Source organism: Psammomys obesus, unplaced genomic scaffold (assembly GCF_907164565.1).
Source record: "Psammomys obesus unplaced genomic scaffold, mPsaObe1.curated_primary_1811, whole genome shotgun sequence".
NCBI classification, from domain to species: Eukaryota; Metazoa; Chordata; class Mammalia; order Rodentia; family Muridae; genus Psammomys; species Psammomys obesus.
Genome location: NW_026590699.1, coordinates 6,268,864 through 6,286,020, shown reverse-complemented (window position 1 = coordinate 6,286,020; position 17,157 = coordinate 6,268,864). Strand labels below are relative to the sequence as shown.

General features: G+C 48.6%; 2 protein-coding genes across 6 annotated transcripts in view; both read left to right on the top strand.

Annotated features, from left to right (window-relative positions):
- Window positions 1-4,073, top strand: part of Sox1 (SRY-box transcription factor 1) — a 5,061-nt gene extending 988 nt beyond the window's left edge. Inside the window, exon 2 of the mRNA XM_055608441.1 lies at window positions 3,598-4,073. Coding sequence (XP_055464416.1) covers window positions 3,598-4,073 — 476 coding nt within the window. The remainder of the gene's footprint in view (window positions 1-3,597) is intronic.
- LOC129677845 (uncharacterized) overlaps window positions 1-17,157 on the top strand; it is a 48,528-nt gene that overhangs the window by 12,115 nt on the left and 19,256 nt on the right. The window lies entirely within an intron of this gene.

Sequence of the window (17,157 nt, the reverse complement as noted above, 5' to 3'; positions counted from 1 at the left end):
GGGCCGCGGGCGCCGGGCCACCTCCGCCCCCTGTCCCCGGGCCCCGGCGGCGGCGCCGACACCCGGACTGGCGTCCCAGACTGAACTTCGGTGTTTTCACGAGACCTTTTGTACAGTATTTATCGTCCGCAGAGGAGGCGCGCGGTGTTTTCTCGGCTCGGGAGGACAAAAGACAAACAAACCCCAGCGAGGCGATGCCAACTTTTGTATGACTGCCGGCCCTGTAACTTTCCCTGGGCCCCACTTCCAGCCGGCCCTCCTGCCAGGGCCGAGCGACGGGCCTCGAGCTGTTCTCACTTGTTATAAATGTAGTAAGGCGGATCCAAACATTTCCAAGTTCTGTTTTGTTTTGTTTGGGTTTGTTTTTTTTTTTTTTTTAAGTTGTTGCCGCTCTTTTGGGTTGGTTGTTTAATTTATACCGCGGTCCCCTCTCAGACAGTGGAGTTATATTCTGGGTTTTGTAAAAGTCTGTATCCGAGCATTTCCATTTTTTTTTTGATTTTGTTTTGTATTATTTCTTGTAAATGCGTTGTGACATTTTTATTTTAGTTGTTGAGGTACGGGGGGGGGGGTGGGAAGAGGAGTCAGATTATGTACATAGCCTGCAAGTCTTTCATCTAAAAACGAAAAACAAAGAGAGATTCCCTCCCCCAGATGCATCAAAATTTGAATCAATACATTTAAGAGAGAAAAGCCCGTTTCCCTGTGAAATTGAAACGTGCTAATTTTATATGCATGTTTTATGAGTTCAAAATACGATTAGCAATCCGTTGGAGGAGAAATTATCAGCAGGGCCCAAGAGTAAGGGAGCCCAGCCACGCGGAGGGCAGCGTTTCAGTGGCTTTATTCAGTGGGGGGGAAGAAAGCTCAGCTCCATAGATTATTTTGTAGTGTTGAAGTTAGCACAGAGAGAAGTGATTACAAAACACTTCCCAACGGCTTAGCGTCTGGACTGCCGCGGCCCTGACATCTTTTTGCGTTTCTTTGCTGTGGCTCTGCCCTTCGCCTACTGTAGCAGTTTTGAGGCAGCTAGGTCCTGGTCCGAGGGAGAAAGGACAGTGCTCCATGGTGGGGCAAGGCCAAGGATAGGGGACAATGACCACCGCCGAGCATGGCGACAGCGAGCGTGCCTTTGATTTATCTGTAATTGGAATTGTAAGTGAAGCTATCTTCTGCGGTTCAGGGAAGCGATCCTGACCCAGAACGCACCATCACGGAGTCTCCCGCTCGGGTCCTACTCCAGCCCCTCCCCCTTCCTCTCTGGGAAAATCCAACCTAATTTTGCCGATTTTCTTCCCCACACCCAGAACCGACCGCCCCTCTCCTGTGAACCGGGATGCAGGTTGCAGGGAAAGTAAACACAAAACACCGTGTTTATTATTCCTGACCAGATCTTGAGGTTGTTTGATGCTTTAAATATTTTTAATTCTATTTTTTCTAGGTGTTTATTGGGACACTGCAGGGTTTTTTTTTTTTTTCCTGGAATTTAAGGTTTTCTGTAAAACTTTGTCTTCAAGTAACCTGACAGCATTAAATATTGCATTTAAAAGTTATACTGTAGCAAATATGTTTTAAAATTAATCATGGCATTAGAATGAAATTCTATTTTTGGAGGAAATTTTCTTTAAGTCCTGATGGTAAATAACACTGATTTCAGCACCCTTTCCCCTCATTTTTTTTTCTCATCTTTTTTTTTTTTTTTTTCTTGGAATGAGTATGGACTAGCCATTCAAAAGCGAACTTGCTCTATCAATTCAGTCAGACTTGAGCTCAGCCTACACTGGAGAATATCTTTCAGTATAAATGCTAATCTTGCAAGTGACACGAGTGATTTTTTTAAGTCATTTTGATGATTTTGCTCAAACCCCTCATTCCTTAGAGTGATTGCAAGAGATTCAAGAATGACGCCCACTGCTCTCTGACAGGGAATAAAAGGACACCCCACCTTTCCCCCCTTTATTTTTCTTTTTATGGGTTTGCTCTTGTTTCTGGAACTGCTTTGCTTGCTTAGGAGTCCGAGAGAGGGCGGCACCGGAAGAGCGGCCCCAGAAGCCTCCTCAGGGAAATTCCAGGGTCCAGCCCACCTCCCCCTCACCGACTGGTGGGAGTCCAGGCTGGCCACACTCACCTGACAGCCTGGGGTCCCCGAGTGCACCTTGGCTGTGAGCAACTAAACTTGGGCACTGTCAGAGCTCACACGGGCCAACTGGGAAAGTCATCTTTCAGGACCGGACAGCTCAGCCCCTCATTTCTGGCCGGAAGACTTAAGAGTTTTATGTTTCCTAGTCAGCGCCCCCCAGTGAGCAGGGATTCCTGTGCCAGGCCTCCAAGCCACCTTCCTTTGGATTCTCCTGATGTGAGAGACAAGGAGAAATTCTCTAATAATTTGAAAACAATGCGTGAGGATGGGGTGGAGGTGGGACCTTCTCTCGAGATCGAGGCCAGGGCCAGGCAGGCTCCCTCCGTTTTAGAAAAGTGGAAGAATTTCCTTCGAGGCCTTGCTTAGGGCCTAACTCAAGGGAAGGTAAGCCGTGACCAAGCCTCGCACATTTTCCTTCAAGTGGAATTCTTCAGGGTCTGGAGGAAGTGATGAGCACGGGCGGCGCTTCTTGCTATTAGTGCAATTCTGTTGAAAATTCGTGTGGACAATGGGACAGGATCTTTGCGAAGCGTGGGTAAAGTTTGCATAACTTCGTGTGGGGTGCCTGGGTGGCTTCTAAACTCGCCGGTAAACTAGGCAGGGCGGTTTGCCTGGCGGTCTCCAGCCCCCACCCCACCCCGCCCCTTCCCCCCATCCCCTTTCCTCTCCCTCCCTTCCCCACTCCTCTTCCCCTTTCTTCCTCGCTCACTTAAAAAAAAAGAAAGAAAGAAAGAAAGAAACTCGCTGGCCCCTTTTTATTGTTGCCACCGAGGCTTTGACACCCTCCCTCAAAACCACTAGTAGGCAGATGAAACGAATTATTATTATTTTTTTTTTGGAAGGAGTTGCGGGCGCAGCGCGTCTGACCTGCAGATGTGTCGGAATGTGACGGATGGGTCTATTGAAATCATGCGTGTGGGAGAAGGATAACACTCATATTCACGCATTTCATCCCCCCCCCCCCCCCCCGACAAAGGCTGGGCGCTGCGGAGCCCTGTCTCCGGAAAATTCCAGTCTGTTGGACAAGCCCTCCCCAGCGCTCGTGTCCTGGGGACGCAGGGGAGCGAGCGCTGTCCAGCCCGGGTCCACCGCTGGCTCGGGGGCCCCCCCGAGCTCTGGTGTCACGCCCTCTCTCCCCCGCCCAGCTTCCGCAGAGCGTGTCCAGGAGCCGGGCCGCGGAATCTAACCTTAGGTTAGGGCCCTGGGAAAGTTCAGGAGAAACGCGGAGTTGGCCCTGGTGCAGGGACCGAAAGGCCCGGGCGGATGGGAAGGAGGGATGCAGCGAGGCCCCCGGAGCGAGAATGCCAGAGCCCCTGTGCGCGGGGCGGCTGGCGGGGCCTGGCCCTCGCTTTAGGGTAGCTCGGGGCTGCCTTCCCCGCCAGAGGCCCCGGGAAGCCGCACCCCTCCTTCTCCCCGCAGCCCTTCTCCTCCCTCCTCTCCCCGCCCTCCCTCTCCAGCTGCCCCTGGCAGAACCCGACATCCCCCGCCCCAGAACCAGCCGGGCAGTCCGGATGCGGACAGTTGCCCTCGTCCCGCGTGCTGGCGTCAGGATCCCTCCGGGAGCGGCCGGCCTCCCGTGCGCTCCTGCCCGGACCTCTTCCCCGGCCTCCCGAATCCCAGGCCGCCCTGCTTCTGCGGCTGTGCTCTCCGCTGGCCGCACACCTGGCTCCCTCTCCCGTCCCGTCCACCACTACTGTCGCTCCCCGCCCTTTCCCTCGCCCTCCGCCTGCAGCCTCGGCTCCGGGTTGGCTTCCCTTCGGTGCGCTGCCAGGCCCTCCCTTTGTCTTGGTGCTCCGACCGCTTCCCGCCTCCGAGGTCCCCTCCTCTCCTCTCCTCTCCTCTTCTCTCCTCTCCGCTTTCCCGCCCAGCCGCCCCGTCGGAGGCACAGGTTCAGAGTGATCGGTACTTCCAGCTTGCGGATGGCGGGGGGTGAGGGGGAGAGTTCAAGTTAGGGCTTGGCGCCCACCTTGCTCATGTCCACGCTTGCCCGGAGGCCGTTGGGGAATTAAGAAACAAGCTGTTGTGTTCAAGACTGCTGGATCACTGCGGAGAAAGTGCTGACCTGGGGTCAGCCTCGAACCAAACCCTTTTACAATCAGTGGTGAACCAGGCAGGTCCCAGGCTGGACCGCAACAAGTGGGCGCAGAGAGGGGGAGGGGCGGCAGTGGCTCCGGGCAAGCGGAGACAAGGAAGAGACAGAGTGGCCCGCAGCTGCTGGCAGCACTAGGGCCTGGGCAGCAGCGGGCACAGCCAGGCTCTCTTGGGCCTGGATCTCGGCCTGGACAGTGCCTTCAGCGGTTTCCCAGGAAATGTCTGCGCTGACCCAGTCTGGGGACCCACCACCCTGGGATTCGAATCTAAGGAGAAAGCTTTATAGGCCTCTACCCAAGAGGTCCTGTTTTATAAATGCAACTGAACATACTTGAGCAGCGATAAATAAGTGAATAAAAAAGGGCAAGTCCTTGAAAGCTGGACTTAGCGCTCCTTGGGCAAACCCCTGCTTTGTTTTAGACGTTGTACAGCCCTGCGTGTCTTTGGGGGCTGTGGGTCAGGTGATATTGAAAGGAATGCATTATTAAGACAGGCTTGTCCCCAGACCTGGCGAGTGAAATACCAAAGGGCAAAATCCACCATTTGTTCAGACGGATGGAGACCTGGAAGGTGGGTGATGGGCTGCGGAAAAGCTGGAGGACAAGGAAGGAAATAGTTTTGTCTTCCTTAGAAGCCCCACTGGGGATTTGTACTGAGATGATAGCACTCACTGGTGATGTCTGACAAATGTGGAAAACACAGATGAGCCGAAGCAAGTAGTATACCCATAGACAAAGAGCATACCCTTGGGTGGTAAAAATAAAAAAAAAACACAAAATTGCCAAATCTTCTAAATTTTCACCTGCATTTAAGCAAACACCACAAGCAAGGAAAGGACAGAGGCAGTCTTAGGTGTTTCTTTGTTTTCTTTTAAATGATACAGCTCTCGGTGAACTCACACATCCTTGGGCCGTAGGCACCTTGGACCCTCACACACCGAGGTAGAAAGTAGGCTCTGAGTTCAAAGTTCAAGATGGAAGAGCAGAATGCTGCAGGACCAGCTGCTGAGTGACCTCCGGGGGGGGAATCTGTCTGTGGCAGAGATGTTGGCCGTCCAGCCCTCCTGAATGCCCTGCGGGCAGCTTGTGAGGATTTAATTGCCCTCAGCCACTTCAGAACAGCCTTGTGGGCACATTAAAGACGCTGTTTGTGGAGAACAGCAGGTCACCACACGCAAAGCCTCGGAATAGTCAGCCAGTCAAATCAGTGGAAAAAATCAGCTTTTGTTAGATTTTGCAGTTTCGGGAATTAGGCATTCACTGCAGAGCTGCAGTTGTGAGAAATTGCAATGTCAGGCGTGTTCCCAGTGGGGAAATATTGTGAGTGTGGAGGAACGTGAGATTGGGCCTGACAATGGGGAAACTGACAAGAGCCATCACCCAGACGCTGTTTTCTCTCCCAGCACCCCGGAAATGCTAACCACGGGTGCTGCTTGGCAGCAATGGTTCTCCGAGTCAGGTCTGTATGCCAAGTGGAAAGAGGCGTACACGGCGCAAGGTTTGACCCCAATTTCACATGAGTCAGAGAATCCACAGGCAAAACTTCCATATATATATATAATATATATATATTATATATATATATTATATATATGTATATAATTAAGGCCACATATACACCAGTTAGAAGCAGCATAAGGTCTTCTAGAAAAAAATTAAAGGGACCAGTGTCTTGCTTCTGCAGCAGAGACAAGGTCATCCAGGTGAGTGTGTTTAACCAGGGAGAGAACTGAGCTTTCAGAAGCAAAGCCCCATCCACATCCACTGAGGGGAAGTGCTTGGACCTCTCTGCTGGGTGGGGCAGCTGGGCTCAGGCCTTTGTTTCTACACTGAACTGAAGAAAGGAGATGGCCAAGGCACCTGCTGTCTGGACTTGAAGTTTTCTCAACCGTGGGTCTGTTCTCAGAGGTGAAACTCAAATTACCGAACACCTCAGGACATGCCCTTCAGAGCCCAGCAAACAGGAGGCCTCCACAAATAGCCAGGTAGTGTAGGAGCACGCCCCTAAAACCAAATCAGTTTGTGGAACTGGGACCTTACGAGGCAGGTGTGGTCGAGGTGGAATGGGATGGTCCACTCAGTGCACACTCAGGGCACAGGAATCCTCAGAGAGCTGTCACACTCCCCGTCTGTTCAGCAGATGTCGTGTCTGACCTGTTACCAGGTGCCCATGACTTTAAGATGGACTGGATAAGGCTTAGTGCCTCCTGGGTGAGGCACATGTCGCGCAGGAACACTGCTGTTGCAGTCCTTGAACAGAGGCACATGCCACATGCCTCTGGCCTGGCTTGAGGGAGTCGGGGGCACCCCTCCAGAGTGCACAAAGCCACGTGGGCCCTGTAACTGCTTCCGTGGTGGCTTGCACAGTGTTGGATTGTGATTGGCGGCAGTGGCAATGCGACCCTAAAGAGAGCTGCCTTTGTTATGGGAGCTTCGGACTGGGTTTGTGGTACCAGATGCAGACTTGGAGTTTTGCAAGGGTGGTGACCTCTCACCTCAGTGCTCTGACCAGGACCCAGAGAGGCTGACAGCAGGGGCCACAAGAATCTGCCCTGTCACAAGAATCTCCCTGCCACAGTCAGTGAGATGCTGGGTGAGGACCCTGGAGGACACTGGGAAAGCCTGTTTCAGATGACAGTGTGTGTGTGTGTGTGTGTGTGTGTGTGTGTGTGTGTGTGTGCGCGCGCACGCGTGTGCGTGCAGTGGGCAACTACTAGGGCTATGTCAAGATCATAAAGATCAGAGCAGCAATTTGTTATTTGTAAAGGGCTCATCTAGCTCTTCAAATGGTGATTTTTGAAAAAAAAAAAATAGCGGGAGAAGAGAGCGTTCTGAGTTGTGCCTGGAAGGCAGGAAAGGGGCCTCGTGTTGTTTCCTGCTCCCTGTCTCGGCCCTTCCCACCGCAGACACATCTGAGATCTCCTGAAGGGCAGCCTCTGCAGATCAGAGGACGGAGGCCCCGCACATGCACCTGTTTTCAGGATCGGGTGAGTGAGGTGCCTGCCGGGGCCGGAAGCCTTCTCAACGCCTTGTTTTTACCAAGTGGGTTTGCAAGTGCACAAACGGGACCTGGTGAGAACCAAAACGTTCCTGCTGGACAGAGGCACCCTACAAAACAGCCACATCACCCTCCTCAAATATGTCATCACCACATCTGTGAAATGGGCACGCCCTGTTAGAGCGCCTCACAGGAAGGGCTGTGGACAGGAAAGTATGTGCGCATAACTGGCCTGTCTCAGCAGGGCTCAGTGCGGTCACTGTAGCTCAGTACAGCCGCTGACCACCATGAGGCTGTGAGAGAACTCAGCATCTGCTCAGCAGGTAGAGAGATTTGAAACCAGGAAGAACGGGAAGGCTTTTTCATCTTAAAATTTAAAATACTCAATTAAAACAGTAAATCGCTTTCTTCAGCGTTCTAGGCTGGGGCGGGGAGAGGAACGCAAATGGAGTGTTGGTTTTAAAATGCTAATTAGATAAATGACATGATCTACTTGCTAAGGAAAATTATATGTAGCATAAAAAATGAGATGACACATTATTACTCTAATGTAAATAGATCACATGCAGTCACTACCTTAAACAATGAAATGCCATCTAAAGTCACAGTTCAAATTAGATCATTCAGTTGCATCAAGACATAAATAAAAAAAAAAAAATGGGTAAACTTAAAACCAGTCTGCAGGCTACAAGTCTGCTATCAATGTCGATAACATAACATTTTAAAGTGAAACTGTCCTGAGGATCTTCGAATAGATTGGAGGAGAACATTTTTACGTGGCTTATTTAAGATTTGCTGTAATTGGCCCCAAAGGGTCAACTTCCCACACTTGCTCTGCAGCTCGCACCGTGTCAGTGAAGCTCAGAGATCGCAGGGGGACAGACACCCCACCATCACCGATCGCCTGTCACCAAACCTCATGCTGTGAGCACGGCAGCTACGTCTGATTTGGGATCTTAGGGAGCTGTAATTTCCAGCACAGCCAGGCTCTGTGCGTGTTGCAGAGACAGAGGTGTGGACCACAGGACCGGGGGCAGGCAAGGCTGCCTTCCAGGAAGCGCTTTGGCCTTCTGAGTGCAGGCCGACCTGCAATCCAGGGGTGGGAACACATCTGCTGTGTTCCAGAGGAGTGTGTCCTGGCTGTGGCTCCGGCCCTGTGGCTATGGCAGGAAGCAGTTGGTTGCAGGAACTTCAGGAGTAGACATGGGAGCTGTGAGTGTGGCTTCACCCCTGGGCAGGGTGAACCTCCTTCCTCAGATGGAACCAGAAACCAGGCTCAGAGCGTTCACTGTGGTCTCAATCCTAGCTGAGCCATGGGGAGATTGCTCTCTGCCTCAGAAGCCGCTGGAGGCCTGCTCCATCCCTGGACACCCAGTGAGTTCAGGGTGCTCTGTAGCGGCACGGTGTGTTTAGATGGGCTTTTCCTTAGGGGATGTGGCGGAGCCCCTCTGTGTGTTAGCATAACGTAGGGTACCTAGAAAGGAGGCAAAAAGCTGCCATGCCCGTATTGAAACAGACCCCTGAGCTGCTCTTCCACCCAGCACCTCAGGGAGCCTGCGGGCCTCCTGGCACGGAGGCCTCTAGGTGCTGTGAGCTCCACATGGACCTGAGTTGTCAGCTGGTCCCAGCAGACTTGCCTCTAGGTATCTAGCCTATTAGCCCTTATTGTGTAGGCTTGAATATGTGGCCTGTGGATCTGAAATCCCTAAACACAAAACTGGTAGTGGCTGTGAAGGTGTGTGTATGGGCAAGGGAAGGGAGCTACTGCTGAGTTCATCCCTCGGGACTGAGGTGTGCACATGGCCTGTTCCCACTTGGTACTCCACGCCTAGGGTCCCCAAGCTCAGGCTCCTTAGAACCCCACAGTGAACTCAGAGAAACAGTGCCGGGTTTTTAATTCGTGGAGAACCAGTTCTGTCATCTCGGAGGCCATGGGAGGCTAGTCCCTGGCTGGAGGTAGTTCTCAGTGAAACACAGAGTGAAATCCCTGCAAGTAACTTCCCGGCTTCAGGAAACTAGGTTCTTGACAGGCAGTTTGGGTGTTAAAACCGATTCCTGTGGGAAAAGTGGAGCAGACCAGGAAAGCCAGTGCCAACCCCAGCCTGGCAGGACTCAGCAGAGCGGTATACTCAGCTAAAAAGCAATAATGTGACATCCCAAACTTCCAGCATTGTGACTTGCCATTGTGGTCTTCAAATGTGTCTGGATGCATGCAGTTATCCTGGAATGCATGAAGCCCGTGGGCCACAGGCTAGGCACGCCTACTAGAGCGTTTTTATTATTGAAGCATTAAGTGAAAACATTTTAATCTTTCTATAGTGCTTTAAAATGATTGCCAAGCTATCATAACAGAAGTACCAATACTAAATTGCTTGGTCTAAAGAACGAGCAGGCATTCTCTCATCCTGGGAGGCGTGGACAGTATGAGCACCTTTCACAGTAGCACTGAACCTCAGCTCACAGATTCGTTTAGGAATACACCTTCTTGCTCATGTCTTCATGAAGTTGCATAGCTTAATTTAAGCTGTGGCTCGAAATACAATTTTATTTTTTTCTGCAAATAATTGCCAGAGGTGATGTATTCATTCTGGAATAATAAAGTGTTGGTTTAATTAGTTTTTAAGAATTTTATATAATTTCCCTTACAGAGTGGATAATTTACTTTATTATCCAAATTTCATAGTCAGTGTTTTGAAATTGAGACGACATTTCTAATGGTATTCTCAGTTTGAAGACTGAACTAAATGATTTATTTATTTATTTTTTAAATGAGCGAGAAAGTTCTCGCATTGGCATCTCACTCATTAATATAACCAAATTTAAATCAGGGATGGCAGAGCACCCCGAATGTGTGAAATGTGGTACTCGTGCCGGGGACGTGTGGCGTTAGCTTTCAGCCGTGTCTGGAGGCAAATGATGCCCCCGGAGCGTCCACCGTCTCTTCAGCGGGTGTTTATCTGTATGAGGAGACTGCATGAAGGGCTGGGGAGTTTCCCGACTTCCTGTTTCTGTTTTCTTCCGTCTGCTCTGATGTCATCCGTTGTGGACCAGTGTGCTCTGTCTGTTCTTGGGTGCAGGATGGGGACAGAGTCTGTGATTCTGGGTGTGTGGGCGGTGTGCAGGTGGCAGAGATGGTGTTCGCACCATGTGACCACAAGCTCAGTGTGTGAGGGAACCCGAGCAGAGCAGGGGGCTGGACTAGTGGGCAGCTCTTGCCTAGCACGTGACAGCCCCTGAGTCCCGTCCCCAACACATATTGTGTGTTGAAATCGTGTGGAGGAGGCAGGATTGCCACTGCTGCCCTGAAAACCCAGCGTCTAGCACTGGAGTGTGTGTGTGTGTGTGTGTGTGTGTGTGTGTGTTTAAATAGTTTACTTTGTATGTTCAGCAAACATATACAAGTATGAAAAAACTTCCTTTGAAAGTGGCATTTCAACATTGCGTATTAAATTACTTTTTGCAAAAGATTTTTGTTACTTTAAATTTTATTTTCTTCTTTTTTGTTGAGGAAAGTTGAGGAGAATAAAGGGGTGGGTATCAAGCAGGCCATAAAAATGGCGGGCAGTCTGGCCACCATTTGCTGGACTCTTACTTGAACAACTACAACAACAAAAAATAGAATCTGATTCCCTTCTCTGTCTCCTCCCCCATGCCCAGCAAGAATACACAGGGTGGGTTAGAACCTCGGTGGGAAAACTGCCATCTGGAGAGGTGAGCAGACACTGTGCCCTCTGTCAGGCCTGTGGACGAAGAGATGTTACTTTTACTTAAAACAAACAAACAAACAAAAAACTTGCATGTGTATATCACAAGGACTGGACTGAAGGAACAAATAGAGAACGCCAGTCAAGAAACACAACACGTGCAACGTTAAAGGAATTCGAAATACAAGGTTTTTGAGAAGCGAGGAAGGACTCACAGACAGAGAGAGAAGAGAAGGGGCACTGCCGGAGCAAACACTGGGATGGTTGAGTTTTAGTGGCAGGGCCACACTCTAGGCAGACACTGGGTCCCCAGGGACCTCTCCTCAGCCGGGTAGGAGCACATCAAAGGTCCCAAGCAGGCTTGGAATTAGGATCCAGCTGTCCACACACCGCTGGAACTAATTCAAGTCAGAGGATTATGTGACTGCTTGGGCAGTCAGACACCCACTAGGCTGGTCTCGGGGACCCCTACAGCAGAGTACCATGCAGAGAGCCTTGAAGGACGAAACTTAGCCTCCATAGCTCTGGGGAGAAGTCGAAGCTCCAGATATGAGCACGGAAGTTCCTTCCTTCTGACATGTGGGAAGCATGGCCGACTCCCCCGGCCTCTGGTGCTGCCTTGGGACCTGGCTTTGCTTGGCTTGCAGAAGCATCTGGTTTCTGCCTCATCCTCGCTGCGCTGTGGAAGCCTGCATCCAAAGTCCCTTTCCTTTCCTTTCTGTTTTTCTTCTGTGTGCACGTATGAGTGTATAGATGTGTGTATGCGGAGAAAATGTGCCCACGCCTGTATGTGCATACACATGTGGAGGCCAGCGTTGGCTGCCATCGCTCAGGCATCGTCCACCTTGACCTTTGATCTGGGGTGTCTCATTGGCCTGGAACCCGCCAGGCGGGCTGTGGAAGCTGGCCAGTGAACCTCCAGCTCTGCCTGCTACTCCCCAACCCTGAGACTGCGCTGCATGCCGCCTCACCTGTCTTTTCAGGTGGCTTCTGGGAACCAGCTTCTCATGCTTGTACCATAAACATGTCACTGACTGAGTTATCACCACATTTGCTTAAAGGAAGGACAGACGTCACTAGCCGAGGGCCTCACAGATGACCCTGCCCTGACCTGTCTGCCTGTCTGCTAGCCACCAAGTATCCTGGGTCAAAGCTTTGCCAAGCGCTCTCTGGGAAATGCCCTTCAAGCCATGTTGCTCACTGTTGACTGAGCGCCATCCTCCCTGGTAAGCACTGCACATGCATTCTGAGGTCCCGCCCCACTCGGAACCAGGTGCTTCAGCCCCGCAGTGTCTCTCAGGCCTCTGCAGCAGGCCCTTCACACAGATAGGTAGCTGCCCTCTAGTTGACCTGAGTCACCCAAGTTAATAATCCGCCCCCTGTGTGTGGGAGTTGCAGAAGGCTGGAGGGGACAGATGGACATCATGTTAGGGCAGCACCATGGGCAGATGCATGGAATTCACCCCTCGGAGACACAGCCACAGAGGAAGGGAACTGAACAACTCCAGGGTACCATGCCAGACTTAGCTCATTTTTTTCCTTACTTATTATTAATCCAATTTCTTTTGTGGAATTACACGTGCCACTGTAAATCACCTTCATCCCCGAGGGAGAACACTGTGCAGAGACAATACCGCACAGCTGAGGCCAGCTCTCCTTCAACAGCCTCACAGTTCTGAGCAGTCAGTACATAAGCTGGGGTTGAACCTGGGCCTCCAGCGTGCTAAGTGTGCGCCCTCTCGCCTAACTGTGCTAGACCCTCAAAAGAAACCGGGAGTTAAGTCATCTACCAAGACATGTCATTAAGAACTCTAGAGCTGACAGGGTGTAGTATTTATGATTAATATAATACACATGGACATTGTACAAAAGACCAACAGCGCTGCCAGGCTTTCAAAGCGCCCGGCAGCTCCCTGCTCCACTTTCCTCAACCACACGCCCTAGCAGCAGCTTCTTATTTTTTTCTTTTCTTTTCTTTTCTTTTCTTTCTTTTTTTTTTTTGTCATCCCCCCCTCCACACACACACGTCTTTATATCCATATTTCTGCATTCTATGCCAGCATGGCTTGGTGTTGATTGCTCACTTTAGTCATTATTCAGTCAGACCTTTGTAGCAATGAGATTTTCCTGTGTTTTGTTTGTTTGTTTTCTATCTTCCCCTCCACCACCCAGCTTTCTCACAGCAGGTGAGCCCTGGTTTGTTCCATTGACATTTGGAGTTTATTTTGAAGAGACAGAATTGTTCATGGCTGAGCCTGTGGTAAAGCAGGATCGTATTTCCTTTCTGGTGGGACTGTGCTCTCTGGCATCATTAATGGCCTTGTTTTGTGAGATTGCTCACCTGCATAGCTTTTTGTGTTTCTTGCATAGTAACTGTTATTGCTAGAGCCAGAGCAAAAGCACACCATCAGCTCGGCTTCTTGGTGCCAGCCCTTCAAGGGCCACTGTGTGTCGACTTGCTTCAAGCTGAAGGGTGCTGCATGGCCAGTGCCCTCACACATTGGTTCATCTCTTTCACACAGATCTCAAATTCTGGATCCCCTCGCTGATATTGTTTAGGGCAAAAGTCTTGTGTATCTCACACTGGCCTCCAATTCTCTACATAGCTAAACATGATCTTAAATGTTGGTTCCTACTGCCTCTACTTCCTGAGTGCTTGTCTGACAGGCATACACTATGCATCTGAGTTTTGTGGTTCTGGAGTGGGGACCAGACTCTCACACATGCTAGGAAAGCTCTCTACCAGCTGAGCCATACCCATAGACCCACTAGACCCCTCATCTTCTTGTTTTCCACCCCTGTTTTGACAAGTAATGTCTTCTAAATGACAACAGAACAAGAGTGGTACTTTAGCTGGGTATAGGATTCAAGTGAAACATTGGTATGAAAATATTCCCTTGAGATTTTGTCTTCCCACCTATTGTGTCACTTGAGAGCAGTCCTTACCTTTTTTTAAAAAAATAGTTTGTTTATGGATAATTTATTTGTAAATAAGCTGTGCTTAATATAGTATGACTCCAATACAGTTTGACAAAATGGCAGGACCACAGTCAAACAATGGACACATCTGCTCTCTTCAAGTTTTCTTCTCTTCTTCTCAGCCCCCACAGCACTTCCATCCACAGCCAGCCAGCCACATGCTGCCTTTCATCACTACAGAATAATTTACAATTTCTAGAAGTTTCTATGAATAGAATTTTATAAACTCTCTTTTCTTTTTACCTCATTTCTTTTACTTACCATAGTATTTTTGAGATTCATCTACATTATAGCGCGTGTATCAACAGGTCATTCCTTTCTGGTTGGGGAATATTCTGCTGTAGGGCTATACTACAGTCATTAACTCACTAATTGGCAAACACTTGTTTTCAGTTTTACATTATGAATTTGGATAGTTCATGTAAAGACACGTGCTTTCATTTCTTTTCTGTTAACCCCTAAGAGTGAAAGAGTATGTCCTATGATATATTTGTTTAATTTAAGTTGCAAAAATATTAAGTGTTTGTTACCCTTTCTTTACTTTATTTTTTTTTAATCTTAGTATTTTGTATTTTTACTTGTTTTTCTTTTCGTTATTTATTTTTATGTACATTTGGTATTTGGCATACAAATATACCTGTGTGAGGGAGTTGGATTCACTGGAATTTGAGTTACAGACCAGACAGTTGTGAGCTGCCATGTGGGTGCTGGAAATTGAACCAGGGTCCTCCGGAAGAGCAGCCAGTGCTCTTAACCACTGAGCCATCTCTCCAGCCCCCTTTCTTTCTTTTTTAAATTTTTATGTTATTCTGTTTTTGAGACAGGGTCTAGCTCAGGCTGGCTTCCAACTCCCCATGAAGCTGAGGATGACCTCGAACTCCTGATCTTCCTGTCTCCAGCTCCCAAGTGCTAAGATTTTGAGTGTATTGGCCATATATATGAGTCAAACCCAAGGCCTCAGGCATACTCAGTGAGAGCTCTAAGCATATCCTTTCCCTGGTCATATTTGTTTAGTTTACAGAATGACATCGCCAGGTCTGAGGGTCCCATTTATCCACATCCATATCTACACTTGCTTTTTTGTCTTAGCCCTATGACCAAATATGGAATATTATCCCACTGGAGTCTTAATTTGTTTTCCCAATTACTACCAACCCTTTCCAGATGCCAGATCCTGGCATCTTCCTGGCATTTCTGCTATGTTTTAACCTTGTTTTTGGGTTATTTTTATATTATGAAATTTTAAAAAATTGCTTGGTTTTGTTTATTTGGTTGGCTTGTTTTTTGTTTTGTTTTGTTTTGTTTTTGTTTTTGTTTTTGTTTTTGTTTTTGTTTTTGTTTTGAGACAGGGTTTCTCTGTGTACCCGTGAATGTCCTGGACTTACCCTGTAGATCAGGCTGGCCTCAAATTCAGAGATCTGCCTGCCTCTGCCTCCCTGAGTGCTAGGATTATAGGTGTGCACCATTGCACCTGGATGCTTTGTTTTGTTTTTTTGAGATTTATTTATTATTTATACAACATTTTTCCTGCCCACCAGATCTTACTATAAATGGTTTTGAGCCACCATGTGGTTGCTCAGGACCTTTGGAAGAACAGCAAGTGTTCTTAAGCGCTGAGCCATCTCTCCAGCCCAAGACCTCGACTCTTGATTCTCCTCCCTCCATATCCCAAACACTGAGATTCAAGTTATGAATGCTACCTTGCTAGACACTTCAAATATTATGAACACAAAGCAGCTGTCCAGCAAATAGTGTATCTTTTGAAGAAGAAATATTTTAAGGAATTTTGGTGAAGGCCTCATTTACTGATTTTCTTTTATACTCCAAACATTTTGTATTATAATTTAGAAATCGGTGACAAACTCCGAGTTACTATAAGTTTATTTCCCAATTTCACCCCAAAATGCACTGTTCAATTCAATAGCCAATTATTATATGCAGCTATTTAAATTTAACGTATAGGGGGCTGAAGCAATGGTTCAGTGGTTAAGACCACCTGCCGCTCTTGCGGAATAACTGGGTTTGGTCCTCAGCACCCACATCATGGCTCAGAGGTACCTATAACTCCAGTTCTAGGGGATCCCACCTCATCTTCTGACTCCAAGGGCAGAGCATACAGCTTTGTGCACAGATCCACCAGCAGGTAAAACACCCACACACATAAAGTAAGCAAATATAAAAATGAAAATAAAAAAAGATTCAGCAGGTGTCCAGTTAAGATAAATAAGCAAAGCACAGGGGCGTGCAACTATAAACCCAGAACATAAGAACCTGAGTCAGGAAAATCACTCACTATAAGTTCTAGGCCAGCCTGTTCTCCACAGCAAATTCTGAGTCATCTGGGGTTGTCTCAACACAAACAAACAAATAAAATAAAGTAGTGCCTCTTTGCCGCAGCCATATTCAGGTTCTCAATATCCCATGGCAAGTGGGCTCTCTAGAGGTCAGGACTAGGGAAGCTGTGATGAGGAAGTTCCTCATCACGGGGTCCCTGCTTGCTCTGCAGCCAGCAGTGTGAAGGAAGGGTATGTCTTTTGCACAGGAATTTTGAAAACCTTATCCTTTCCCTCCCATTGCCTCAGCATCTGTCAAAACTCAATTGGACCAGGGGTTGGGGAGACAGCTCAGTGACTGAGCATTTGTTCTTGCAGGGGACTCTGGGTGGATTTTCTGCACCCACAAAGAAGCTAACAAGCATCTGCAACTCCAGTTCCATAGGATATGATGCTTTTCTCTGACCTTTCTGGGCACCAGATATACATACAGGCAAAGCACTCGTGTATATATAAACAATAAAATAAATTAAAATCTTTTTTAAAAAAAATCAATTGAAACAGCCAGATGTGGTAGCCCATTACCCATAATCCCAGCCTGTGATCTAAGGCAGGAGGACCAGGAGTTTGAGGGTAGATTCCTGACCAAGGCTAGCCTGGGTTTCGTACTAAGACACCCTCCCTCTAAATCAACTGGCCATATGTGCCTAGTTGTACTTTTATGGCTCAGTTTTGCAACATTGAGCTGTTCTTGTGCCAAGCTCTCGAGGTCCTGCTGTGTGAGTTTACAATAAACCTCGAAAACACGTCATGTAAGTTACCCAATTTTGTCCTCACTGTCCACCCAGCACCCCCACAAAGGTGTTTTGGTTCTTCTGTGTATTTTGAATTTCCATATAAAAATTTTAACTTTCCCCTCAAATAAATATAAGCAAAGGAATTCCTTCTGTTTGCCAGACATGGTGTTACACTC